The sequence below is a fragment of the Giraffa tippelskirchi genome, chromosome 1, assembly GCF_054371585.1.
Source record: "Giraffa tippelskirchi isolate mGirTip1 chromosome 1, T2T-mGirTip1v1.2.pri, whole genome shotgun sequence".
Taxonomy (NCBI): Eukaryota; Metazoa; Chordata; class Mammalia; order Artiodactyla; family Giraffidae; genus Giraffa; species Giraffa tippelskirchi.
In genome coordinates this window covers 1,474,526-1,501,828 of record NC_137275.1, presented here as the reverse complement: position 1 = coordinate 1,501,828, position 27,303 = coordinate 1,474,526, and the positions used below count along the sequence as shown (strand labels likewise).

The 27,303-nt window shown below is 55.1% G+C and overlaps 1 protein-coding gene across 8 annotated transcripts in view; it reads left to right on the top strand.

The window, feature by feature from the left end:
- ZFYVE28 (zinc finger FYVE-type containing 28) overlaps positions 1–26,014 on the top strand; it is a 99,098-nt gene extending 73,084 nt beyond the window's left edge. For 5 of the 8 annotated variants that reach the window (XR_014079343.1, XR_014079346.1, XM_081579412.1 and 2 more), the window contains one exon: positions 15–1,838. Coding sequence is in view for 6 of the 8 variants with exons in the window: in XM_081579412.1 (XP_081435538.1) it covers positions 15–120 (106 nt within the window). In the remaining 2 variants the exon portion in view is untranslated. Of the gene's footprint in view, positions 1–14; positions 1,839–19,982; positions 20,117–21,513; positions 21,631–22,856; positions 22,962–23,904; positions 24,009–24,834 lie in introns of those variants that run through there. The other 3 variants (XM_081579390.1, XM_081579384.1, XM_081579423.1) reach the window with 2 other exon arrangements.
- Positions 26,015–27,303: the final 1,289 nt, after the last annotated feature.

The window sequence follows — 27,303 nt, the reverse complement described above, 5'->3', positions numbered from 1 at the left end:
TGCTCCGTGTCCAGGTCTGGAATCCCCTCCTGTTTTTCTGACGTGTTCCATCCCAGACACTGCTCATTCACGCCTCCCGGCAGCTCCCAGGCCTCCCCTGGCTTGGTGCAAACTAGCTGAGAAGAGGAAGCCACCTCCAGGGAGCCCTTGAGAGGCACGGCCGTCTCCCAGGGAAGCGTTTCCTGCAGATGTCTGCAGGGCGCGGAGATCAGGGCCGGTGGGCAGGACCTTGGACAGCGGCGCCCGGGGCCCTGCGCTGTGTTGGGAATTGGGTCAGCAGGTGGCGCCCGTCCCCACCGCGGGCAGTGCCGACCTCAGGCACATCATTCATTCACGTCACAGGCGGGTGGCTGGATGACTGAGCCAGGTGCGGGAGAGGTGGTCCGACCTCGCAGAGCACGATCTGACTCTAGTGGAGGGGACAGACAGACGGACACAGGTGATCACCCTCTCAGCAAGATCACTAGACCTGAGACGCTGAGGTCGCTGGTGCCGGTTGATGGTGTGCAGCTTCTTGTGAACAGGCTCGCGTCTGCCTCGGCTGACCCCCTCTCTCCAGCAGAGGGAGAGACGGAGCCACAAGGAGGCCGGCACCCCGCTTGGCCCCAGGGCGCCCGCCGGGGTCCCCCTCGACCCGCCTGAGCGAGAGCCCGCTGGCCCAGCGACGTCCTCCGCCTTGGTCATCCCTCAGCCGTGACGAGCCGTCGTCCCAGGTTGCCCGTGAGGCCAGCTGGTCCACCAGGTGCCCCTGTGGGCCCTGCAGGACGGGTGACCACGGGTGCGGCCCCATATGCGAGTGAGACGGCGGCAGCCTCAGGCCGCTGTGCCACCTTCAAGCAGGGTGTGCTGAGCCACGGCCACCACTCTGCTTTCAGGGCCAAGTACCCAGGGGACGCCTCTGCTTTCAGGGCCAAGCACCCAGGACGTTGTCGGCCTCTCGAGCAGCCCCTGGCCTCCGGGTGGAAGGGCAGGGCTGCCGGGGGACAGACACAGGCCCGCAGGTGGGTCCTGGAGCAAGGGCCAGGCTGGGAGGACCCCGCACACGTCTCCCCAGCACGCTGCACACAGGCCAGTTCCACTGCTGCCCAGGGCAGGGGACGCTGTCCCTGGCACAGTCCTGGGCAGAATGTTCCAGAGCCACGTGTCCTTCAGCTCTTCTCTTTCTACACCTTTTTCTTACCCTTTCAGTGCTCGAAGATTGACCTTAAAACTTAGCACGTTTCAAAGCTTGCTGTTGTCCGTCTAGACTCACCTCCTCATCCGGAACCTTCCACGTCCTCGAGCCAGCGGGAGAGCTCATTGTCTAGAAGATGGAAACTCGCCCTAACTCAGATCTGCTCCGTCTTCTCTGTGGACACTTTACTAAAGTGTGCTTACAGCCTTCCGCCTCCTTGAAGGGGCTTCCCAAGTGGCTAAGGGGGCCAAGGATCTGCCTGCAATGCAGAAGGCACAGGAGACTCGGACTGGATCCCTGAGAGGGCAAGATCCCCTGGAGGAGGGCGTGGCGACCCACCCCAGTATTCTTGCCTGGAGACTCTCTCGGACAGAAGAACCTGGTGGGCCCCAGTCCATGGAGTGGCAAAGAGTCGGACACGCCTGAAGCAACTGAGTACACATGCCTTCTTGAAAAAATAACACCGACTCTTTCTTATTTCTGATTATAATTGTGGCCCATTGTGTTTCATTGTAGAAGCTTATGAAAACATAAAAAAGAGTAAAAGAGGGAAATAAAAACTGTTCCAAATCTGATGATGGGCAGTTTTATTTTTTTCACTGAATGTTATCTTATGATCTGTTACCTGAAAAATTCATTAAAACACAATATTCATAGAATTGTACTCTGTCGTAAGGACTTATGCTAATTGTTTCCGCGTTTTATCTGTGTGCGGTTAGCCTGTGGGCTCTCTCCCTAAGATCCTGCCTCTGCCTCATGGAACCGGCCCTTAGGAGTAGAGTCGCCCCAGCGAAGGCAGGACTGCACCTCCCTCGGCAGTGACCGCACCCCCAGCGCAGCAGGGACCCCCAGGCTGCCTGACTCGCTTGGGAGGCGGAGTGGAATCGGATACTCTGGTTTCCGTGTCTCTGGGTGCTTCCCCCTATTTCTTCTGCAGAGAGACTCCCCGCCTTTTCCCCGTTTTGAAGTTGGGTTTCCTTCTGGCTGCTGTCTTTGCTGCAGGTAGTAGCTTTTCCCAATTTGTTACTTGCCCTTTGGCCTTATTTGTTGATGTCATTTAAAAAAATTAATTTTATTTATTTATTTATTATTTATTTTGGCTGTGCTGGGTGTTTGTTGCTGCGTGGGCTTTTCTCTAGTTGCGGAGAGCGGGGGCTTTTTCCAGCTGCAGTGTGAGAGCTTCTCATGGCAGTGGCTTCTCTCATTGTGGAGCACAGGCTCTAGGTCTCGCGGGCTTCAGAGCGCAGGCTCAGGAGCTGAGGCAGCCCCACACACACCCCCGCGGGCTCCAGAGCGCAGGCTCAGGAGCTGAGGCCCCCCCACCCCGGGCTCCAGAGCGCAGGCTCAGGAGCTGAGGCCCCCCCACCCCGGGCTCCAGAGCGCAGGCTCAGGAGCTGAGGCCCCCCCACCCCGGGCTTCAGAGCGCAGGCTCAGGAGGTGTGCACACGGAATTAGTTGTTCTGCGGCTCGTGGGCTCTTCCTGGATCAGGGATCCACCCCGTGTTTCCTGCATTGGCAGGTGGATTCTTTACCACTGAGACATCAGGGAAACCCTGTTGATGTCTTTTGATTTATAGATCCTTTAGTTTTATTTTGTGGAATTAAATTTATAAGCATTCTAGAGCTTCATGTTCTCCACTTCTCTCGTTGCTCTCCACCCCAAGGCTGGGGGACATTCCCCTCACCTCCTGGTGTTCTGGGGTTACCTCTGTTCTCCCCTGGCACGGTGAGAGGCCCAGGCTGGTATGTCTCCTGGGGCCGTCTCCGCCCACCTGGGAGGGTGAGACGGGCGGGGCCGCCGCCCTGCTGCACGGGAAGGGCGGCCCCGGGTGTGGGCGGAGGGCCTTGGTGCCCCTGGAAGGCCAGGTCTGCTCTGCATCGCTCAGGTCCGTGGCTGGCGGTGCCCCTGCCTCCCGGCGTGGGGCCTCCCTGGCGGTCCTTTGGGGTAGAATGATGGAAATCCGGCAGGCACAGCCTTCTGACCACGTGCTCGTCCCTCGCTCTGTGGCAGAGAGTGGACGCTGGGGACGTCTCCCCCCGGGGACTCGGTGCTTCCCTGCCTGTTTGGGAAGGGTCCGCTCCTGTCGGAGGGTACATTCCCACCCCTGCAGATGGTGGTCCAGAGAGGAAGGCGCCTGTGGACCGCTGGTCACCCACCTCCCTGAGACTCATTTTTTTCATCTGCAAACTGGGCCCACAACAGTCCCCAGTGCGGAGGCACCGTGAGGAGGTGCCATAAGTGACCCATCCCTCGTTGTCCCTCCCCGTCTCAGCGGCCTGGTTGCGGGTCTGAGTCGCTCTCCACCATCCTGACTGCCCTCCCCGCCCCCGCCTGGCCTCGCCTCCACTTTCTCTTGCCCCCCCGGCGCGATGACAGCAGGACAGGGTGACCAACACGTCGCCCCAGCGTTTCTCCCGTGCAGACGGCTCCACGCCTCCCCCACTTGGCTCCGTGCAGCCTGGCTCCTCCCCCAGCGGGCGCCCCATCTTCCTCTTTCCTGCGGCCCTGGGTCCGGGTTGGGACCCCAGGGGCCTGGGGGTGCCCTGGGTCCAACCCTGAGCAGTGGTGACTGCAGAGAGGAGGCCGCACACTGTGTCCCCCGGAGCCACTGGCCGCTTCCCCACGCAGAGGGGGCTGCCAGTGGTCCCCCCAGGGGAGTGCTCTGTGTCCACCCCAGGAGCCCTCCCCGAGGCCCTGGGCTGCCCTTCTGACCTCTGGGTGCATGCATCGCTGAAGCCACTTTGCCTCCAGCAGGTGGAGTCATGACCTCACGTCAGGGCCCCCACTGTCCACTGGCCCCTGTGGCCTGGAAGGATGCACTTCCTTCTCCAGCTTCCGGTGCCGGCCGTCGGGGCTGTGCAGGCGCGTCCTGCACCCAGGGTACAGGGCAGTGAGCCCAGGCTTGGCACAGTGGGCACAGGGCCCAGCCTGGACTCCTGACCGCCCCGTGAGCTGGGGCTTGGGGGCCGCGGCCTGGCCCTGCGCACCCCTCTGCTGGGGGGGGTGCAGAGGGCTCCAAGGGAACCAGCTCTGGGGTGTGGGGACAGGCCGGACCCGGGTCTAAGTCCAAGCAGTCCTGGAGGCTGTGTGACTCTAGGAACCCCCTCCCCACCGCCCGGTTCCCTCCCCGTCCGGGCCTGTACATCGCTGCCGCCCGGGTCACAGAGCCGCTCTGGGGCTGGGTGGTGGGCACGGGCCTTGAACCCATGGCAGGTGTCCCCGCCGCCACACGGAGCCCCAGAGTCTCCCACCCATGTCCTGCCTCTGGAAGGAGAAGCAAGAACGATTGAGCAGTTTAAAAATAGAGGAGGACCTGGGATTAGTTAGACTCTTGAAAACTAGATTAGGCCTCATGACGGTCATCAAATCAACTGTTCACAAATGTGGGGACCCCAAGGAGGGGAGCCGGGGTGAGCTGGGAGATTGGGGCTCACGTACATACACTTGCGGCTATGTATCAAGTGAGTAACGAGTGATAACTCATGTACAGCACAGGGAACTCCAGTTCATGTACTGTGGTGACCCTTCCTGAATGGGAAGGAAGCCCAGGAGGGAGTGGACATATGAATACACATGACGGATTCCCTTTGCTGTGCAGCAGAAACCAGCACAAGACTGATGCAGCTACACTCCAACAGGAAATGTTTGAGAATCAATGGTTCACAGGTGACGGGGCCACGCCGGCCCACGGGGGTGAGCGAGAGAAGCCAGGCTGAGTAGGCTGGGGGCCCGAGGGGCAGGGCTGGGTGCTGGAGGCCCCCGGAGCGGGGCTGCCCTTCTCCTAGACGGGGCCTCCTCACTGTCTGGCTTTCTAACTAACTTGCGGCCAATGCTGAGCGGCCCTGCTCTGGGCCAGGAGGCAGACCTGGCTGGGGCCGTGGCCACTGTGGGGGGCCCCCAGCGCTGGCCTGGAAGACCCCTGGGTCCACGCTAGGCTTCTCCCACCGGCCTGGCCACCTCCTGGCGCCCCAGACATCTCGCGCCCAGACCCTGATGGAGGGGCCCCAGGCAGAGCAGAGGGGGCGGAGGAGGGCAGACGCAGGGGTGGGGTGGGGACTCCCAGGGGGCTTTGTAGGGCAGGGGAAACAGGTCGTGTTTTCCAGAGAGGAAGGCTCAGCGTCAGGGGCACTACCGCGGAGGCACAGTGGGAGCACAGCCCGGTACTGTGCATGGTTTCCAACAGCTTTACTGAAACATAGCCGTCATTTGATAAACTGCAGCGCGGGTGCCAGTTCCTCCACGGTCTCGCCGGCGCTCAGCGGGGCCGGGCTCGTGGACCTGAGCTGCTCCAGGGCTGCGAGTGCTGTCTCGTGGCAGCGTGAGTGTGTCTTCTTGAGGACGCGTGACACTGGGCATCTTTTCGTGAGCTCACCAGCCCTCGGCCTATGCTCTTTCGTGTTCTTTGGTGAACATCAACGTATATTCTTTTGCTGTTCCTCCTAATTTGTTGTGTCCTTACTGAGTTTTTGACAGTTCTTTCCATTCAGTTCAGTTCAGTCGCTCAGTCGTGTCCGACTCTTTGCGACCCCATGGACTGCAGCACACCAGGCCTCCCTGTCCATCACCAACTCCTGGAGTTTACTTGAACTCGTGTCCATTGAGTCGGTGATGCCATCCAACTATCTCATCCTCTGTCGTCCCCTTCTCCTCCACCTTCAATCTTTCCCAGCATCAGGGTCTTTCCCAGTGAGTCAGTTCTTCGCATCAGGTGGCCAAAGTATTGGAGCTTCAGCTTCAGCATCAGTCCTTCCAATGAATATTCAGGACTGATTTCCTTTAGGATGGACTGGTTGGATCTCCTTGCAGTCCAAGGGACTCTCAAGAGTCTTCTCCAACACCACAGTTCAAAAGCATCAATTCTTCCGCGCTCAGCTTTCTTTATGGTCCAACCCTCGCATCCATACATGACTACTGGAAAAACCATAGCCTTGACTAGACGGACCTTTGTTGACAAAGTAATGTCTCTGCTTTTCAATAAGCTTAGACTGTATACGAGTCCTTTATCAGATATATAATTTGCAAATCTTTACTCCCAGTCTGTGATTTGTCTTTTCATTGTAAGAGTAACTTTTGAAGAGCAGAATTTCTTAATTTTGAGAAAGTCCAGGGTATTATATTTTTCATAGATTGTGATTTTGATGTCATAACTAATTATCTTCATAACCTAAAGTCACAAAGATTTTTCTTCTATTTCTTCTAGAAGTTTTATACTTCTAGGTTTTTCATTTAGGACTATAACCTACAATAATGGTAGGTTAATTTTGTATATGGTGTGAGGTATGGATCAAGCTTATATTTTGTTTTTGCGTCAAGATAGCCAATCATTCCAGCATCATTTGTTGAAGACTATCCTTTCTCCACTAAATTGCCTTTGCATCTCTGTCAAAAATCAATTGACCATATATTTCTGGATCCTGTCATCTGTTGCATTGAACTATTTGTCTATATTGACACCAATATCACACTGTTTTGATTATGGTAGCTTTACAATGAGCCTTAAAATCAGTAGTATAAGTCTAAAACTTTGTTCTTTTTCCAAGTTATTTTGGCTATTCTGGGTTCTTTGTACTTGTATGAATTTTAGAAACGAGTTGTCAATTTCAACCAAAAAAAACAGAAAAAAATCCTGTTAAGACTTTTCTTGGAGTTTTGTTTAATCATAGATCAACCTGGGAAAGCAGTAACACCGTGATGTTGGGTTTTCAAATTCACGGACACAGCGTATACTTCTCCATTTGTTTAGGGCTAAGCTTCACTCAGCCAACCTTTATAGTTGTATTGTTGAGGTCTTACACATCTTTTGCCATATTTATCCCTAAGTATTTTATATTGTTGATGCTATTGTAAATGGTATTGTTTTATAATTTTAATTTCTGATTATTCATTTTGCTAAATAGAGAGATATACTTGACTTTTGTATATTGATCTTGTCTTATGCAACTTGCCAAACTCAATTCATTAGATAACGGTAGTTTTTATGAAGATTTCTTCAGCTTTTCTATACAGATGATGTCATCTGTGAATAAAGCCAGTTTTATGTCTTCTTTCTAATTAAATATCTTTTACCTCTTTTTCTTGCATTTTTGCCCTGGGGAGGACCTCCAATACAATGTTGAATAGAAGAGTTGCTGCAGGATATTTTTGCCCTGTTCCTGGTCTCAGAGGGAAAGCATTCAGTATTTACCACTAAGTATGATGTTGGGTTTTCAGGTTCATAGATGCCCTTTCCTCAGGTTCAGGAAGTTCCCTTCTATTCTTAGTTTGCTAGACGCTCAGATACCTTTTCTTCATCTTTTAGGAGGGTCACATAGTTTCAATTTTTTAGTCTGTTAACGTGAAAAATTACTTTGACTGATATCCAGATGTTAAACCTTCTTGCAGTGAACCTTACTTGGTCACTCGCTATTATCCTTTGTTTGTATTCTTGACTTCAATTTGCTGAAATTTTGTTTAGGACTTTGCACTGATCATGAGGAGTGCTGGGCAGTGCTCCTCTTTTCTTGTAATGCTCTTTTAAGATCTGAGTATCAGAGTAATGCTGAGCTCACCGAATGGGTTGGGGAGCAGTCCCACTCATTGAATTCTCCACAAGATTTTGTGTGGAAGTGGCATTATTTCTGCCTTGAATATTAGGTAGAATTCACCAGTGACGCCATCTGGGGCCCCTGGGAGGTCCTGCTGTCCTGCTGACCTTGTGAATGGGGGTGGCAGCCATGAGGGCCCCCGGGAGGGGAGGCCGTGGGGGGTGGAGGGCAGGGGTGGACTACACCCCGCGCCACGGGACCCAGCGCGTGGATCTGTGTTGGTGTTTGGCAGAGGACTGGCTTAGTCTCCGGTCTCGTGGGACCCCAGTGGAAAGGATTGCAGCTTGTCACGCTTGTGTCATAGGCCAGGCACGGTCCCTTTCAGGCACTGCCCCTGGTCCTTGCCAGGGGCTAACAGTCATCTCCATTTTAAAGAAGAAAGCCGCGAGGCTGGAAGCCATCCTGTGAGGGATGGTGTGTGAACAGTGTGGCACTCGGAGACCTCTGCCATCCCCGGGGTCACAAGCGTGTGCACTGCCGTCACACTGGTCCCCACACCCACGTGTGCCCATCAGCTGCCCCCACCCCGGGTCCTGCCCGCCCACTGTCTTTGTGCATGCAGCTGTCCTGGCCCCGGAATGACCAGTGAAGACCGAGGTCCTCCCCTGGGCCTCCCGGGTGGCTGAGGACTCTGGTGGTGCAGGCCCCCGACTCCCCTCCCCGCCCCTGGATGGACAGACAGGTGCCCAGGGGTCCCTGCTGGCTGCGGGAAGGGAACGACGGCTCTGCGTGGTCAGTGGACAGTCCATCCAGACGAGTTCCAGCGTTTTCCCACAACAACGGCCTCTCTTTAACGTGTAATACACCTGGGGTTTCACTTTTAAACCTTTTCGTTGAAAATTGAAAGACGAAAAAAATAAAAGTGAAAGATGACAGGATTTATTTTCAAAGGAATACACAGAGAACGCACAAATAAATGATAGCTTCTAAGAATCTGAGCTCTAGCGCGACGTTCTAGAAATGGGTTTGAGACCCTACGTGGAACCAGGTCCGGGTGCCGTCGGGGCTGCGATGTGTCACGGGTCGCGGCCGGCCCCCAGAGGAGGAGGTGAAAGTTGGGGCTTATTTGAGCGGAAAAGGCATGAGGTCACCGTTCTGGACGGTGAGTCTCGAGTTGTCCTCCTGTGCCTCGCGGTCTCTGCTCAGAACCAGGGGGCACCCGTTTGGTCTCCGGCACCTGCGCTTTCCTGGGGGGTTGTCACCGCAGTTCTGAATGGCCCCCGCCCCCTCCTGGCTCGGGGCCCCCAGGCTGGGTAGCTCCTCCGTCACCATGGGAGGACACAGGACCCAGACCCCGGGGGGAGGGAGACACCCGCAGGCGTCCCGTCTCTGAGTCACGTGTCTGGCCTGCTTGCTTCTTTGGATGCATCCAGAGGCTCGCAGATTCACCCGTGTGATGTCATGGCTGCAACAGCTTGCGATGCTATTAGTTTTTCCAGGTTGTGTTTTCTCTTATTTCTTAGGCCCCTAGAACATCAGGATGACAACGTCCTTTTTCTGTCAAAAGGCTCTTTTTTTTTTTCCTCCTCTGACAGTGGAATCGGACGCTTGCCTTGTGTCCCTGGCCACTGCGCACTTTGGGAGGCTTGCCGCAATGCCTTTGACCATGGCCAAAGACACAGGCTGGACGAGACGTTCGGGGCTGATGTGACTGTCTAGAATTGCATGGTATTTTGCTACCAGAAAAACGACACTTCCTAGCATTTCAAACCTCAGGGGACTTGTGACAGGGGATTTGTGCTGCCTTCTGTAAAAGACAGTGGCAGGAAACAGACGGAATCCAGCTGGGCATCGGTACACAAGGTGCCGGGTTTTTCTGCATCCTGGTGACCGGGAGGGTCTGACGCTGAGTGACTGTGTAGCCATGGTGGTGATGGGAGTGCAGCCTCCCCGGGGGGCGCGGGAAGCCCTTGGTGGGCCGGCGCCCCCATGCCTTCACCCTCGCCGCTCCCAGCTCCCGTCCCTCTGCCTCTGTGGCTCCGGCCACATCCCACCCGCACCCTTCCTGCCCCCACCTCAGATGTGAACCACTGGGCGCCAGGTGGCCTCTTGGCTCCGTCTTTAATGCATTTGGCTCTAGATTGGGCTCTTGGGGCCGCACACAGGGTCTGATTCTTCCCTGGGACCCTCTTCCGTGTCCCCAGCCTGTCTGTCCAGCAGCTGCCCATGGAAGACCCGTGCCCTTCCAAAAGAGTGACCACCCTGGGCATGTTCCTGGTGCTCCTGGGGCCCAAATAATGCCCATCCGCTGGCCCCTTGGGAGCAGGCTGACCCAGCCAGGCCCCAAGCTCAGCCCCCAGGTGAGGTCCCGGGCCCAACCTCCAGTGTTCTGTTGGTTTGCTCCCCGTGGCCCTTCCAAGCCTCACTGGGCTCCCCGTGGCCAGCACTTTATTGATTTTTCTGCCTCGGACCAGTCTTTTTATGGAGCCTTTGGCTCTCTTTCCATTCACATGCATACATTCACTCATACACTTACTCACACACACACACGCCCCACTCCGCAGAGCAGCTGGAGCGGGCGTGGGTTGGAGACTGCAGTTGCAATCTGCTCCCGCCACCACCTGTGGGCCAGCCTTGGCTTCAGTCTTCCGGAAGAGTTCATTGGTCTCTCTTTTTTATTTGTTTGGAGTCTGCGTGGGGTCTCACTTGCAGCGTGTGGGCTCTGGTTCCCTGAACAGGGATCAAACCAGGGCCCTGGTCCTAGCCATGGACCACATTGGGAGCACAGAGTCCTAGGCATGGACCACATTGGGAGCACGGAGTCCTAGCCATGGACCACCAGGGGAGTCCCAGAGTTCATTGCTCTTTCAAGACATAACATGAGCCCAGGCTTCTCCGCTCTCAGAGCTCTGCCCACAGTCAGGGCCCTGCCCCTGGCTTCTTACAGGTGAACTGTGTGCTGCCACGGCATCTGGTTCGGAAAGTCTTCTCTGCCTCCAGGGCTTTACCTGCGGGGCTGGGGCCCCCAGAGCACGCCGTCCCTCCACTAAGAAACAGACTCTGCCTCAGGAGGGCTGCAGTGGCACCTGCTGCAGGGGCTTCCTCTCCTCAGCCTAAGCTATTCTTCTGGTCCCAGAAGTAGTACTTGATCTTAGAAGACACTGGAAAAATACCAACTTATTCATGGTCGTACTATTCAGATAAATGTACTATTAAAGCTTTTTGCATTGACTATATTTCACAATACCTCATTCATGTACATATGATAGCTCTAATTTTTAAAATGCTACCTTTTTATTTAATATTTTAGCATTTCCAGCATCATTAACTATCCTTCGTGGAAACCTCTGACCTAATTTACTGGATCAACCCACTGTTGATGGGCATTTAGCTTGAGCTATTTCTTGAATATGCCTCTGCTAAAATGATTACAAGAAAAACATCCTTTTATTCCTTTTAAAGTGCACAATTCAGTGGCTTTAGCACATTCACAGAGTTGTGCAAACACCACCACTGTCCAATCTCAGAACGTTTTCATCACCCCATAAAGAAACCCTGAATATTTCCCCAGTAAAACCCCTTCAGTCGCTGGCAACCATTAATCTACTTTCTGTCTTCATGGATTTGCCTAGACTTTTCTGGACTTTTCAAAGAACTGAAATCATACAACAAGTGACCTTTGTAACCAGCTTCTGTCACAGCTTAATGTTTTCAGGGTTCATCTGAAGCACCTAACGGTACTTCATTCCTTTCTGTGGCCAAAGATTAATTCCATTGCATGGCTAGACTACATTTTGTTGATCTGTTTATCAGTTGACCGACATTTGAGTTGCTTCCATTGTTAGGCTAGTCTGTGTGAACATCCATGTACAAATGCTTGTGTGAATCTACGTTTCAGTTCTCCTGGGTAGCCACCTTGACGTGGAATTGCTGGGTCATATGGCACGGGGAACTGCTGACCTGTCTCCAGAGTGCCTGCGGCATTTTAGGCTGTTGTCAGGAATGCAGGAGGGCTCCAATCTCTCCAGATCTTCACCCACACATGGTTTTTTCTGTTTTCTTTTAAAATCATTATCGTCATCAGGATGGGTATAAATGGCACATTATTGTTTTAATCTGCGTTTCCCAAGTGACTGATGATGTTGAGCATCTTTTCAGGTGTTTGCTGGACGTTTATATAGTTTCTTCGGAAAAATGTCTTTTCAGATCCATTGCCCATTCTTTAGTTGGGTGATGTATCTTCTTCTTGTTGAGTTGTAAGAGTCCTTTCTAGATTCCAGGAACTATATACCCTTGACAGACACGTGCTTTGAAAAGATGTTCTTGCATTCTGTAGAGTTTTCCACTATCTTGATGCTATCTTTTGAAGCACAAAAACTTTTAATTTTAATTTTTGGGTGAATCTGTGTTTCAGTTCTCTCGGGTTGATACTCAGAGTGGGATTGCTGGGTCATACCGCATGAGGAACTGTTGATATTTGTCTTTGGTTGCTATGTTTTTCATGTCACACCTAAGAAATTATTGCCTAATCCAAAGCCACAAAGATTCATGTTCTGTTGTAAGAGTTTTAGCTCTTACATATAGTCTTTGATCTATTTGAGCCAATTTTTGTATGTGGTGTAACATAAAACTTCATTATTTTGCATGTAGAAATGCAGTTTTCCCAGCACCATTAAAAATTTTTATTGTTTATTGTTGATTTACAATATTATATTGGTTTCAGGTGTATAACATAGCAATTCAATATTTGTATAGATTATACTCCATCTAAACCTATTATAAGATACTGGCTGTATTCCCTGTGCTTTACAGTATATCCTTGTGGCTCATTTATTTTACATTTAGTAGTTTGTACCTCTTAATCCCCTGCCCGTATCCTACCCCTTCCCCTTGCCCTCTCCCTGCTGGTGACCACTGGTGTGCTCTCTGTGTCCATGAATCTGTTTCTGTTTTGTTATATTCATCCGTTTGTTGAACCCTTTGATTCTGCATATTCACTGCATATCACTCACTCACTTAGCGTAATACCCGCCATGTCATCCATGCTGTTGGAATGGGCAGATTTGCATCCTTTTTTGTGGCTGAGTAATACTCCATTTCATACCTATTCCACGTCTCCTTCATCCGCCCTCTGTTGACGGCACTGGTGCTGCTCCCATGTCTTGGCTGTTGTAAATAATGCTGCTGTGAGCACTGGATCGCGTGTGTCTTGTCTGATAAGCGTTTTCATTTTCTTTAGATATATACCCAGGAGTAGAACTGATGGATCATATGGTTGTTCTAGTTTTAGTTTTGTGAGGAACCTCCATACTGTTTTCCACAGTGGTGTACCAAGTTACATTCCCATCAACAGTTTAGGAGGGTTCCCTTTTCTTCACATCCTTGGCAACACTTGTTATTTTTGATCTTTTTCATGATGGCCATTCTGACGGGTGGGAGGTGATATCTGTGGTTTTGATTTACATTTCTCTGATAATTAGCAATATGGAGCATCTTTTCAAGTGCTTTTCATTTGTATGTCTTCAGAAAAACATGTTGAAATCTTCAGTCCATTTCCTGGGGTTTCCTTGTTGGGTCAGTGCTAAAGAATCCACCTGCCAATGCAAGAGACATGCATTTGATCCCTGGGTCAGAAAGATCCCCTGGACAAGAAAATGGCAACTCACTCCAATATTCTTGCCCAGGAAACCCCATGGACAAAGGAGCCTGGCAGGCTACAGTCCGTGGGGTTGCAAAACAGTTTGACACAATTTAACAACTGAACAACAGCAATTTCTAATCCATTTTCTGATCCAGTTGTTTATTTTTTTATATTATATTGTATGAGCTGTTTATATATTTTGGATATTAACCCCTTATCAGTTATATCATTTGCAAATATTTTTGCCCATCAGTAGGTTATCTTTTCATTTTGTCAATGGTTTCATTTGCTGTGCAAAAGCTTTTAGGTTAATTTGGTCCCATTTATTTATTTTTGCTTTTGTCTCCTTTGCCTTGGGTTTTTGGTGGTCATTCAGTTGTTCAGTCATGTCTGACTCTTTGCAACCCCCTGGACTGCAGCATGCCAGGATCCTCTGTCTTCCCCCATCTCCTGGAGTTCGCTCAAATTCACGTCCATTGAGTCAGTGATGCTATCTAACCATCAACAGATCCAAAAACTATCGCTACAGATTATGTCAAAAAGTGTTCTGCCAATGTTTTCTTCTAGAAGTTTTTTAGTTTCCAGTCTTACATTTAGGTCTTTAATCGATTTTGAGTTTATTTTTATGTGTAGTGTGAAAAAAAAGTTCTATTAATAATTTCACTTCTTTGTATGTAGCTTCCAGTTTTCCCAGCACCACTTATTGTAGAGACAGTCTTTTCTCCATCTCAGTACCATCTTTTGAAAAGACCATTCTTTCCTTATTGGGTGATCTTGACACCCTTTTTGAAGATCAGTCGACGACAAACTTCTGGGTTCATTTCTGGATTTGCAGTTTTATTGCATCCTCATGGCTCCTATGCCAGTGCCGGTCTTGTTCACTGTTGCTAAATTCTGTGTCGTGTGAGTCCTCCCACTTTGCTTTTTTTCTTTTTCAAGATTGTTTCATCTGTTCTAAGTAATTGCATTTTTGTATGAATTTTAGGATCAGCTTGTTAACTTCTGCATGGAAAAGGAAATTTTTTTATATTTTGATATGGATTCCATTGACTCTACAGACCACTGTTGGGAGTATTGCCATGTTAATGATATTAAGTCCTCAACCATGAACATAGGCTGTCTTTCCATTTATTTAGGTCTAATTTATTTCAATGATGTTTTATAGTTTTCCATAACTCTTATGGAAAAATACATCAATAACCTCAGATATGCAGGTGCTGCTGCTGCTAAGTCGCGTCAATCGTGTCCGACTCTGCGCGACCCCATAGATGGCAGCCCGCCAGGCTCCTCTGTCCCTGGGATTCTCCAGGCAAGAGTACTGGAGTGGGTTGACATTTCCTTCTCCAGATACGTAGGTGACACCACCCTTATGTCAGAAAGCGAAGAGGAACTGAAGAGCCTCTTGATGAAGATGAAAGAGGAGAGTGAAAAAGCTGGCTTAAAACTCAACATTCAAAGAATGAAGATCATGGCATCCATTCCCATCACTTCATGGCAAATAGATGGGAAACCAATGGAAACAGTGACAGACTTTATTTTCCTGGGCTCCAAAATCACTGCAGATAGTGATTGCAGCCATGAAATTAAAAGACGCGTGTTTCTTGAAAGAAAAGCTATGACAAACCTAGACAGTATATTAACAAGCAGAGAAATCACTTTGCCAACAAATATCCGTATAGTCAAAGCTATAGTTTTTCCAGTAGTCATGTGTGGATGTGAGAGTTGGACTATAAAGAAAGCTGGGCGCCGAAGAATTGATGCTTTTGAACTGTGGTGTTGGAGAAGACTCTTGAGAGTCCCTTGGACTGCAAGGAGATCAAACCAGTCAATCCTAAAGGAAATCAGTCCTGAATATTCATTGGAAGGGCTGATACTGAAGCTCTAATACTTTGGCCACCTGATGTGAAGAGACAACTATTGGAAAAGACCCTGATGCTGCGAGAGATTGAGGACAGGAGGAGAAGGGGACGACAGGGGATGAGATGGTTGGATGGCATCACCGACTCGATGGACATGAGTCTGAGGAAACTCTGGAAGACAGTGAAGGTCAGGGAAGCCAGGCATGCTGCCATCCATGGGGTCACAAAAAGTCATACATGACTTAGTGACTGAACAACAAAGGGTGAACTGAATGGTGTTGATATATAATATATATATAGTGTGCGTGTGTGTGTGTGTATGTGTGTGTTCATGTGTACTCAGTAATTCAGTCGTGTCCAACTCTTTGTGACTCCATGGACTGTAGCCACCAGGCTCCTCTGTCCATGGGATCATCCCGGTAAGAATATTAGAGTGGGTTGCCATGCCATCCTCCAGGGGATCTTCCCAACCCAGGGATCGAACCCATGTCTCCTGCACTGGCAGGCAGATGATTTACCGTCTGAGCCACCCAGGAAGCCTGATATATATATAGTGTATATCAATAAAGCTGTCACTGTTAAAGACCCAATTATATTAAGATATGGTAGCAATTAAAAAAATCTTATTTGCATTAGCTTCAAGGAGATTTAAATATTTGGAATAAGTGTAACAAAAAAAATGCCAGAGTTACAGTCAGTTCAGTCGCTCAGTTGTGTCCAACTCTTTGTTACCCCATAGACCCCCAAGCCCGCCAGGCCTCCCTGTCCATCACCAACTCCTGGAGCTTGCTCGACTCATGTCCATTGAGTCGGTGATGCCATCCAGCCATCTCATCCTCTGTCGTCCCCTTCTCCTCCTGCCTTCAATCTTTCCCACCACCAGGGTCTTTTCTAAGGAGTCAGTTCTTCCCATCAAGTGGCCAAAGTCTTGGAGCTTCAGCTTCAACATCAGTCCTTCCAATGAACACCCAGGACTGATCTCCTTTAGGATGGACTGGTTGGATCTCCTTGCAGTCCAAGGGCCTCTCAAGTCTTCTCCAACATCACAGTTCAAAAGCATCAATTCTTCGGCGCTCAGCTTTCTTTATAGTCCATCTCTCACATCCATACATGACTATTGAAAAACCACAGCTTTGACTAGATGGACCTTTGTTGGTAAAGTAATGTCTCTACTTTTTAATATGCTGTCTAGGTTTGTCATAGCTTTTCTTTCAAGAAACAAGCTTCTTTTAATTTCATGGCAGCAGTCACCATCTGCAGTGATTTTGGAGCCCAAAAAAATAGTCTGTCACTGTTTCCATTGTTTCCCATCTATTTGCCATGAAGTGATGCAACCGGATCCCATGATCTTCGTTTTCTGAATGTTGAGTTTTAAGCCAACTTTTTCACTCTCCTCTTTCACTTTCATCAAGAGGCTCTTCAGTTCCTCTTTGCTTTCTGCCATAAGGGTGGTGTCATCTGCATATCTGAGGTTATTGATATTTCTCCCGGCAGCGTTGATTCCAGCTTGTGCTTCGTCCAACCCAGCATTTCGCATGATGTACTTTGCATATAAGTTAAATAAGCAGAGTGACAATATACAGCCTTGATGTACTCCTTTCCCAATTTGGAACCAGTCTGTTGTTCCATGTCCGGTTCTAACTGTTGCTTCTTGACCTGCATACAGGTTTCTCAGGAGGCGGGTAAGGTGGTCTGGTATTCTCATCTCTAAGAATTTTCCACAGTTTTGATCCACATAGTCAAAGGCTTTAGCGTCATCAATGAAGCAGAAGTAGATGTTTTTCTGAAATTCTCTTGCCTTTTCTATGATCCAGCAGATGTTGGCAATTTGATCTCTGGTTCCTCTGCCTTTTCTAAATCCAGCTTGAACATCTGGAAGTTCTCAGTTGACGTACTGCTGAAGCCTAGCTTGAAGGATTTTCAGCATTACCTTGCTACATGTGAAATGAGTTCATAACTCTTGCTGTACTTCTGAAACTAACACAGCATTGTAAATCAACTATGCTTCATTTTTTAACTATTAAAAATATACACTATAAAAGTGTACAATTTAATGTAATTCTTAACCTGTTTTATTGATGCCAAATCCATCAATGCTATTTGCCATTTAGACTTTCCAGTTCCTTTTCCTTTGCTTTCCTCTGTCCTAAATCTTTTTTCCTCTTCTTTTTAATTTTGGCAAAATACATTTAACACAAAATTTACCATTTTAACAGCATTTAAGTGTATAATTCCGTGACATTATGCACATTTACTATGTTGTGTAACTATCACCACCGTTTCCAGAACTTTTTCATCATCCCCGCCTGAAACTGCATCCCCATAAGCCCCTCCCCGGCCCCGGCGCCCGCCACCCTGTCTCTGTGAATCTGGCCCCTCGGGGCCTCATGTAAGTGGCAGCATCCGGTGTTTCTCCTTTTGTGACGGCTTATCTCACTCAGCGTAATGTCCTAAAGGTCCGTCCATATTGTAGCTGGTGTCACAGTTTTATTCCTTTTTAAAGCTGAATAGTATTCCCCTGTGTGGATGGAGCACATCTTGTTTACCCGTCATCTGTTGATGGGTGCTCGGGTTGTTACACCTTTTGGCTCTTGTGAATAATGCTGCTGTGAACGTTCGTGTGTAAGCATTTGTTTGGGTTCCTGCTTTCAGATCTGAGTGAGGCTGTGAGCTGAGCCTGGGGGTGTTGATGGACGTGGACCCCAGACAGTGACGCTCACCCCATTTCCTTACTCAGCTCCCAGGGAGGGCGCGGCCAGGCTCACACCCCAAGCGGAAAGCCAGGGACTTCGTCTCGGGGACGCAGCAGGCGGTTTGGGCGGGGAGGGCTCTCGGTCATCACGAGGGTCTCGGCAGAGCAGGGCGCCGGCCTCTCCAGCACCTCCCATCACTCCTTGTGCTCTGGAGAAGCGTTACACACTCAGAGACAGATGTGCCCATTGCCCGAGTATGCCAGTCAGACGCACCTGACGTGGGGGGGGACCCCGAGAAGCCAGTCCGGGCCCCTCCCCCTGGCCCGCTGCACTGAACTCCCAGGTGGATCTTGTCTCCGAGCTTCCTGGTGGTTGGACACCAAGGGAGGTGCCCCTTAGTTAGACATCGTGTGGCTGCGCATCCATCTCTGCCGGCGGGGCCGGGGGGCTGCTCTCCCCTCGCTCAGGCAGGCCGTGGCCAGACACGGTCACGGCGGGCCTTCCTCCATGGCTGCTGGGTTTTGCTGGCACTTCCAGAGCCGCACTGCAGATGCTGCCGTGTGTGCGGTTGCCCAGGGTGGGCTCTCAGGTGTTTGCCCACCTTGGCCCCAGGCTGGGGGGCATCAGCTCCACCGGTATGGCATCGGAGCCTCTCCCCACGGTCACCGGCCGGTTTACTCCCGCCAGCCTCGCGGGGGCCCACTGTTTCACCCACCAGGGCCTCTCTCTGACACCAGGATCCCGTGCATTTGAGGCCGGCCTCCGGCCTGAAAAACCCCAACTTCCCCGCAGAAAAGCGAAAACAGAGATACTGCGGGCCCCCGAAGGCAGCTTTTAAAAGATTATAGTGAATGTTTCTAGATAGATAAAAGGTTTCGCATCTGTGAAACAGAGGGCAAGAAATGAATTCTGTAGCAGCGTACCTGATCAAACTTTTTGGCCAACTGAGTAAAAACCTGGAAGCAAAAATGACAAGGGGAAGGCTGGGCGGGAGGAGGAAATTTCCCAGAAAGTAGGAAAAACTGGCAGAGGTGAAGACGAGAGAGACATTATTTTAAGGACTGAAAGGTCAGTGGACACACCCCCTGAAGCTGGGCAAGTGGACACCCTGACAGTCCAGGCTCAGCTGCGGCCACTACTTGGGGCCTCAGGGTGACCCCGGAAGAGCAGAACTAACAGCGCCTGCGGCAGGACCCCTGGGCTGGGGTCAGGGGCGTGCGGGGGCCGGGGGGCTCGTCTCAGTGGAGGGCACCATGACCGGGGGCTGAAAACGACAGGAGTCTCCCCTCTCACAGGTTGGAGACCAGAAATCTGAACGCGGGCGGGGCCGCGCGCCCTCCGGAGGCTCTGGGCGGGGGGTCCTTCCTGCGTCTTCCAGCTCCTGGGGGCTCTGGGAGTCCCCTGGCTTGTGACCTCCTTACGGCGATCTCTGTGTCACGGTCACTGGTCCTCCCCCCGCCCCCTCCTACTGAGACTCCTGGCCTTGGATTAGGACACTAGATAAGCCGAGACGTCTCCTCTGCAGGTCCTTGGCTTGGGGCTTCCCTTGTGGGCCAGTGGTTCAGAATCTGCTTGGCAGTACAAGGGACACTGATTGGATCCCTGATCCGGGGAGGTCCCCCGTGCCGAGAAACAAGCGAGCCCGTGACCCCCAACTCCTGAGTCCGTGCTCTGGAGTCCGGGAGCCGCGACTGCTGAAGGCCGAGGTCCCAGAGCTCACGTCCCACAGAAGGCGCCCGCACACGGCAGCTGGAGTGCAGCCCCTCTCGGTGCAGCTAGAGAGAAGCCTGCCCCGCGCCCAAGACCCAGCACAGCCAAAGAAAATAAAAATAAAAACCTTTACCTGGATGGCAAAGACCTTTTTCCAACGAAGGTCCCACCGGGTCCCAGGGTTCGGGCGTGGACACGTGTTTTGGGGCCCACCAGCCCCTGCAGAGGGTGTGAGTGGGGTGAGGACGCTTCCACAGGACGAACTCAGCCCCCAGTGTTGGACCCGGTGCACACCTGGGTGCGGGGTAGGGGGCCCTCCGGGCAGAAGTCTTGTCCCCACTGCTGCCTGCAGCCAAGCCCGTGTTTACCTCTCCGTGCAGTGGCTCCACGGCTGGTCCCTGCTCCCCAGACACGAGCAGCCCCGAGTCGGCGCCTGTGGCCGTCAGAGACAAGATGCGCTCCCGGTTCCGGGGCAGCCACGACCTGGTCCACCGCCTGTTTGTCTGCATCTCAGGTGCCCTGCCGGGCCCCGGGGTGGGCATGGGCTCTGGGACACACGGGGGGTGGACAGGCTTCAGGGCAGTGGCTGGCGCGCTGCAGGAGTCTCCCCAGGAAGGTTGGGGTGCGGGCCCTGCCCGGAGGCCCCCTCACCACGTCACTTCCTCGCCCCAAGCCCCGAGAGGAGCCCAGCCAAGAGCTGTGCGTCGTGCTTCCACAGGCCCTCCTCGGTGGGCGGGGGGAGCCCAGGCTGGGCCCGGGGACCCTCGCCACCCACCCGCGAGGTCCTGTTCCATCTGATGTCCTGACTGATCCTGTTTCCTTCCTTCCCCTGGGTGAGGGGGATGATGACTGCTTCGTCTCCTGGGATTCAGAGAGGGGCGTGAGCGCAGCGTCTTTTTCACCTTCTCCCTTAGTTTTGTGTGTTTTGAGTAACTGGCGCAGGCACGTGGTTTAGAAGCGTGACGCGGTGGGGTCCCCCTCCCTGCCTCCTGCTTGCCACCCACCCTCACCTCCGGGCCAGGTTCAGGCAGTGCCCGTCCTGCAGGCTTGTCCCCCACCTGGCCCATCCCCTGACCCCAGGCTGTGGGGTGGAGCGGCAGGGGGCACAGCCTGTAGCCTGGCAGACACTGCAGACTCAAGGTCGCGGTCCTGGGGTGTCACTCTGCACTGCCCAGAGTCCCACAGGCAGGGCCCCCACCCAGGCCAGGCTCGGGGGTGACTCCGAGCTTCAGTTCAAACATCTGGCAGAACCCATCACACAGGTCTGTCTTGTGGTCTGGGGAACAGCAGGCCCAGCGGGTGCCTGGCAGGGCTGCTGACACATTAGGAACCCTCCAGAACCGCTGGCCACAGTGTCCACGCAGTGACAGGCACCAGGGGGCGGGGGGCAGCTGCAGTCACCCCCTGGCCTTGCTGTGAACACAGCCCCACCTGCCCTCGAAGAGCTGCTCACTGAGGAGGGCTGAGCCCACCCGACTGAGGGATGAGGAAAGCTCGGCCAGTGAGGGTGGGGGAGCTCCAAGGGCCCCCACGTCCAGGCAGGGCCCACCCTCGGCTCCCCAGAAGGGCAGCCCCACAGTGGAGGTGGCCGTGATGGGGAAGGAGCTGCCACGGCGGTGGGCACACTTGGGGGCGTGGGGCCGTCCCTCAGTGAGGAGCCAGGGCCCTTTGGTGGCCGTGGCTGTGACCCCAGGAAAAAAGCACAAACGAGAATAGCTGTCACCAGGGGGTGGGGGGCGCTGCTGGCTCATGGGCTCGTCCCCCTCCTTCCCTTGCCTCCTGAACCTTGCTTCTGCCAGAGGGACCCTTGGGAGGGCTGGGTGGCCGCTTCCTGCCCCGCTCATCCAAGGCCGCAGTGGGCTCACCAGCCAGCAGCACCTCCCCTCTCCCCTCCCCGGGCATCCCCCGCAGGCGTGGCCGACCAGCTGCAGACCAACTATGCCAGCGACCTGAGGAGCATCCTCAAGACCCTATTCCAGGTCATGGCCACCAAGCCAGAGACTGACGACAAGGAAAAGCTAAAGAAGGGTGAGTGCCGGCCCGGGACAGGCTCGGAGGCGCGCATGACCGCCGTCACCCCCACCCCGGGAAGGTGGGCGGAAACCTGCTCTCCCGGGCCACCCAGCTTTTTACATGACCACATCCACGGTGAACCCCCCAGCCAAGCCAGGCTGTCCACCGGGGGGCTGAGGGCACACCTCGCAGGCCCCGGGTACCCCGAGGCCACTGCTAGGAGCAGCGGACCAATCCCGTAGCACCCCAGCGAGGCTGCCCATCTTCCGACGACAAGGACGGGCCAGGAGGCGCGGTGCCCTTCCTCAGACAGACGGGACCCAGTGGTCCCCGGTCACTTCTGCAGAATTCCATCTGTCAGAGCAGCCAGAGGTCAGCCCAGAGTCCAGGAGGGGACATGGGTCCCACTACTTCAGGAGGAAGTGGCCATCTGTGACCTGCCTCACACCCGAGTGTGCTCTTGTACACTCACGCATTCACCCAAGTGCGCGCATGCACACACACACACACACACACACACACACACACACACACACACACACACACACGGAACAGTCACTTGGGGAAGGAGCAGGGGTCAGGTAGGGGACGCTGAGGCAAGGGCGTGGTGGGCTCCCAGTGTGGGGGAGGGCCACCATCCCTGCTGGCCCCCCCTCTGCAGGGCTGAGACTCCTGTTCTGGGCAAGCGGCCCCTTATCCCAGGGGCTTCTGCTCAAGAGTGACTGGGCACCGGGGCAGCCGGCCCAGACCCCGGGGAGGAGAAGTCTGTACTGTGTGCCCACCCAGCTCTGCCTCCCGAGGTCCATGCCACTGGGCCACACTGTCCCCATGTACCCGGGGATTCTGGGTGGGGCTGCCTCTGGACCACCGCTGCTCAAGAAGGGCGGCGATGTGGGTGGCCTCTGCAAGCAAGGAGTGTGTGGGCCCCAGGGCCGGGGCCAGGCCTGGTCCCCTGCCTGCCTCGGGGCCACAGTCCTGGGGGACCTGACCACACACGGTGGACGGGTCCGGGGCTGGGGGCCACAGGCAGGGCCAGTTGCCCACGTGGGGGCGCTCAGATGGACAGATTCCCAGGGTCAGGTCAGCACCCTGCCTGCTGGGCACTGGGTGAGGGCCCCAGTGACCCCCTCCACGGGTGGGACTGTGCACTGTTTGGAGGGTGCCTCCACTGGCTGCACCCAGGCATACCTCCTGGGCACGGGTGGTGGCCCGTTGAGCCCAGTGGCCACACTTCCTTCCAGTCACCCAGACCCTGCGGAGCGCGGCCCTGGAGGACTGTGCCCTGTGCCAGGAGACCCTGTCATCCTCCGAGCTGGCCGCCAAGACCCGAGACGGAGACTTGGAAGGTGCGTGAGGGGCCGGGGCCAGTGCGCTGAGCAGAGAGCGGGTACCCCGTCCAGGCGTCTCCCCTCTGCCCTGGTCTGCAGACTCCAGGGGCCCCAGCTTGGGGAGGAGTGGCCGGAGAGGGGGGCCGGAGACCAAGGTCTCTCCCGGGCGAGTGGCTGGTGCAGGGTGGGCACCTCATGTCTGGGGTTGTCTCCCTGGACAAGGTGGCTTCTCCCAGCGCCTTCAGTCCTCGCCCCCCGAATTCCAGACCAGATCCCCAGGGGCTCCCTCCAGTGAGCGCCTAGAGAAGGGAAAGTGGGTGAGACCAGTCGTGAGGGGCCGGCGCTGCACATGTGGGGGGGCGGGGCCAGCCTCGGGGCGGAGCCAGCCTCAGAGCGGGGCCATTCCCGGGGCGGGGCCAGCCTCGGGGCGGGGCCATTCCCGGGCGGGGCCAGCTCGGGATGGGGGTTCTCCGGGCGGGGCCAGCCTCGGGGCGGGGCCAGCTCGGGTCGGGGGGGGGTTCTCGGGGCGGGGCCAGCCTCGTCTCCGGGAGACGCCCTCGCATCCCCTCCCCCACCTCCCTTGACCTGCCTTGGAGCCGTGTTGGGCAGAGCTGCGGGGGCGCCTGAGGCTCCAGCAGAGCCTAGATTGAGAGGTCGACAAAGGGGGTTGATTTCTTTCATCTGTCAGCCCCCGTGTTTGCCCAAGGACCCTGCCAGACTGTATGCCGGCCGGGAGAGTCTTGGGAGAGGGTGGCCTGGGTGGACCTCGCCCTGAGTCTTGGGGCGAAGTGCAGGCTGCTGCCGCTGGGGTCCGATCCGCGAGCCTGGCCAACAGTCCTGAAACCTAGCCAGTAAGGAGCCTCGCGAGGACCGGGGGCTCCTGCCCACCAGCCTCCGACCTCACGGCCGCCCCCCGCACCGCTGCCTCGGGCTGACCTGTCCCCCGCTGTCATTGTCACAGACCCGCCCGAGTGGGTCCCGGACGAGGCCTGCGGCTTCTGCACCTCGTGCAAAGCGCCTTTCACAGTCATCCGCAGGAAGCACCACTGCCGCAGCTGCGGGAAGGTAAGTGGGTGGGCGGCCGGGCCGTCCCGCAGCCCCCGGGGCTGCCGCCTCAGACATCCCAGGGACCGTCTGCAGACGCCGCGCTCAGGTCCAGGGGTCAGGACCAATGCTCCTGGGCTGGCAAGGACCTCGGAGTCCTGTGCAGAGACACCCCTGAGCCTGGCCCCTGCTCTGACTTGGCACAGGGTGTGGCCTCAGGCTTCCCAGGTGGCGCTGGCGGTAAAGAACCCGCCTCCCAATTCAGGAGACAATGGAGGCCTGGGTTCGATCCCTGGGTCGGGAAGATCCCCTGGAGGAGGGCACGGCAACCCACTCCAGTATTCTTGCCTGGAGAATCCCATGGACAGAGGAGCCTGGCGGGCTACAGTCCATGGCGTCAGCAAAGAGTCAGACACGACCGAGCGACTTAGGACGCAGAACGTGGCCTCGGGCACGCAGCCACGAAGTGCGATGGTGCAGTGCCCAGTTCTGGCCCCTTCAGACCTGGGGATCTGGGAGGGGGGTGGGGGGCGGAGGGTCTGAATTTGAGCCTGCCGCAGCCTTGGTGGGAGGCCGATCCCCCTCCCTCAGCCTGGCCTCTTGGTCAAGACCTGTCCCAGGTTTTCCTGAAGGTCCTAGCCCCGCGCTGGGGAGCGGGAGAGCCCCGCCGGCGACTGCACGCCTGGCCTGGGTGGGAGAGACGTGCAGGCCGGCCGGCCAGAGGCGCTCAGGGCTCTGTTCCTGCCCTTGCTGGCCGTCCCTCCGAGGCCACGGTAGGGGAGAGGGGAGGCGCAAGGCTGCGCAGGGCTCCGGCCCGCTCACTCGGCCGCGCGCTCCCGCCTTCCAGATCTTCTGCTCGCGCTGCTCCTCGCACTCGGCGCCGCTGCCGCGCTACGGGCAGGTGAAGCCGGTGCGCGTGTGCACGCACTGCTACATGTTCCACGTCACCCCCTTCTACAGCGACAAGGCGGGCATCTGACACGGCGCGCGAGCCCGCGGGCCCCGCAGGACTCCAGGGAGGGGGCTCCGACGGCCGCGCCCCGCCTCCGCCACCCGGGCTGGCCGTCCGCTGGCCGGAGGGGCTTCGCTGCATCTCATCCACCTGCTGGGCCCGTCGCTGTGGGGGCTGCGGGCGCCCGGACTCCAGAGCTCCAGTGCCTCCGCCCCCCGCCCGCAGGGCCCTCGGGCCCGGTGCAGGGGCCCACGGAGGTCAGCTGCAGCCAGCGCGGGGACCTGGGGTGCCAGGCCTGGGCTAGGGTGGGTCCCCCTGCTTGCTGAGATGCCGTCTGAGGCTCAGCTGTAGCGGAAGGTCTGCTCTTCCTGGGCGAGTGATGCTCACCTACCTGAGAGGGGGGCCTCAGAGCAGCCGCAGGGCTTCCCCCGCGAGCTGGCCAAACGGGAAAGACCAGGCAGGCTGTCCTTTCTGTCTCCAGGGCTCTGCGCCCACACCCCCCACCCCCTGCTCCCCTCAGGACCTTGTCTAAACCACATGTCTTGTTTCTTGTTGGAGAGGGGATGTGCAGAGCAGACCCTGTTGTCCTCTGGGCAAGCGGGCTGGTCCCTGCTGTGTTCTGCCCACCCTGGTCCTCCAGCTGATGGGGGGCGGGAGGTGTGTGGGGGGTCAAGCAGCAGGCAGAGGTATCCCAGCTTCCAAGGCCAGGGCGCTCCAGGGGGCTGAGGACCCCGGTAATGACCTCTTGGCTGCCATTACTCCCATCCCTCTGAACCCCGGGGACCCTGGCCCCAAAGTGGCCCCAGGCCCCAGCACGGACACCTCCTCAGGCTTAAATCTCAGGCTTCACATTGCAATGATGATTGCAGTTTTATTTTTAGAGAGATGACACACCTACCGCTTCTTTTATAGCATAAAATCCAATTACTGTTTGACAGTGGAATATACACGCACAAAAAAACAGCTTGTGTGGGAGAAGAAAAGTATATAATGGAGGGTATATTATGTATTGAGATTATTTTTATTTTCTAAATGCTGTAATTCAAAACCATTTCCATAAATCTATTTAAGGATTGCAGACACTCTCATTTCTCGTGTGAGCGTGGATGGACTCCTCTCTCTGGGACATGATGGGGTTTTGCTCAAGTGCACTCTCCCCAGGAAACGGGGAGGGCTTCTGGACTCCTGGGACAGTGGGAAGGCAGGACGTGGCTTCCCACCAGCCCCCAGGAGAAGCGTGACCACCCATTCCCCCACCCCATCCCACTCCCTGCGATGGGCTCCAGCCTCCTCCCTGTGTGCCCATCCTGCCCAGCACCCCAGGCAGGCCAGCAGACAGGGGGACACCCACACGGGGCGGGGGCCCAGGAGAGGAGAAAGACTGTTCGTGTCCTGGAGGCTGGCGGTGGCGGAAGGACCACCGGCAGCATATGGGCGGGGCAGGGCTGGGGGACACCCCCCTTCCCCCACTGGTCTGGGCTCCTCCAAGGCCCCTGCTGCCACCTCTAGTGGCCACCAGGGGGCACCCCGCCCACCACCTCCTCTCCCACTGGGGCCTGGCAGCCGGGACGTGGGGGCTTAGAGCCCTGCCTGCAGGGGCTGTCCCACTGTGGTGGGACCCCAGGTCGGAACAGGGCCCCTGCACACAGGCACCCAGCGGCCAGGCACTCGTCCTCCAGGTCCTGCAGGCGGGTGGAGAAGCCAGAGAGGGTCCTGACCCAGCAAGGATCGCAGGCAGGGCGGGCCACACCCCTAACGGCAGCTCGGAGTGGGCAAGAGGGCCCCTGGTCAAGCTGGGCACTTCAGACCACCAGGGCTTGGGGTGGGGGCTGACACCATGGAGGGGGAACTTCCCGGTCATTCCCAGCTCTTCCTGTTTTCTGGACTCTGCAGAAGAAGTTGGGGGGAGGTATTCAGTCACTCAGCCGTGTCCGACTCTTTGTGACCCCATGGACTGCAGCACGCCAGGCATCCCTGTCCATCACCATCTCCCGGAGCTTGCTCAAACTCATGTCCGCTGAGTCGGTGATGCCATCCAACCATCTCATCCTCTGTCGGCCCCTTCTCCTCCTGCCTTCACTCTTTCCCAGCATCAGGGTCTTTTCCAATGAGTTGGCTCTTCACATCAGGTGGCTGAAGCAGTGGAGCTTCAGCTTCAGGATCAGTCCTTCCAGAAGGGACATTGGGCAGGACCCAAATTTCCACCCTAAGCCACCTCCATAACCCAGAGTCCTGGAGGCTCTTGTCTACCCTTCAGTCTACCCAGAGCCACCTCCTCCAGGCAGCCTTCCCAGGCAGGGCACCCCACTCTCCTCAGCCCCCATCCTCACACACATTTTCAGAGCAGAGTCTCGGGTTCTTTGT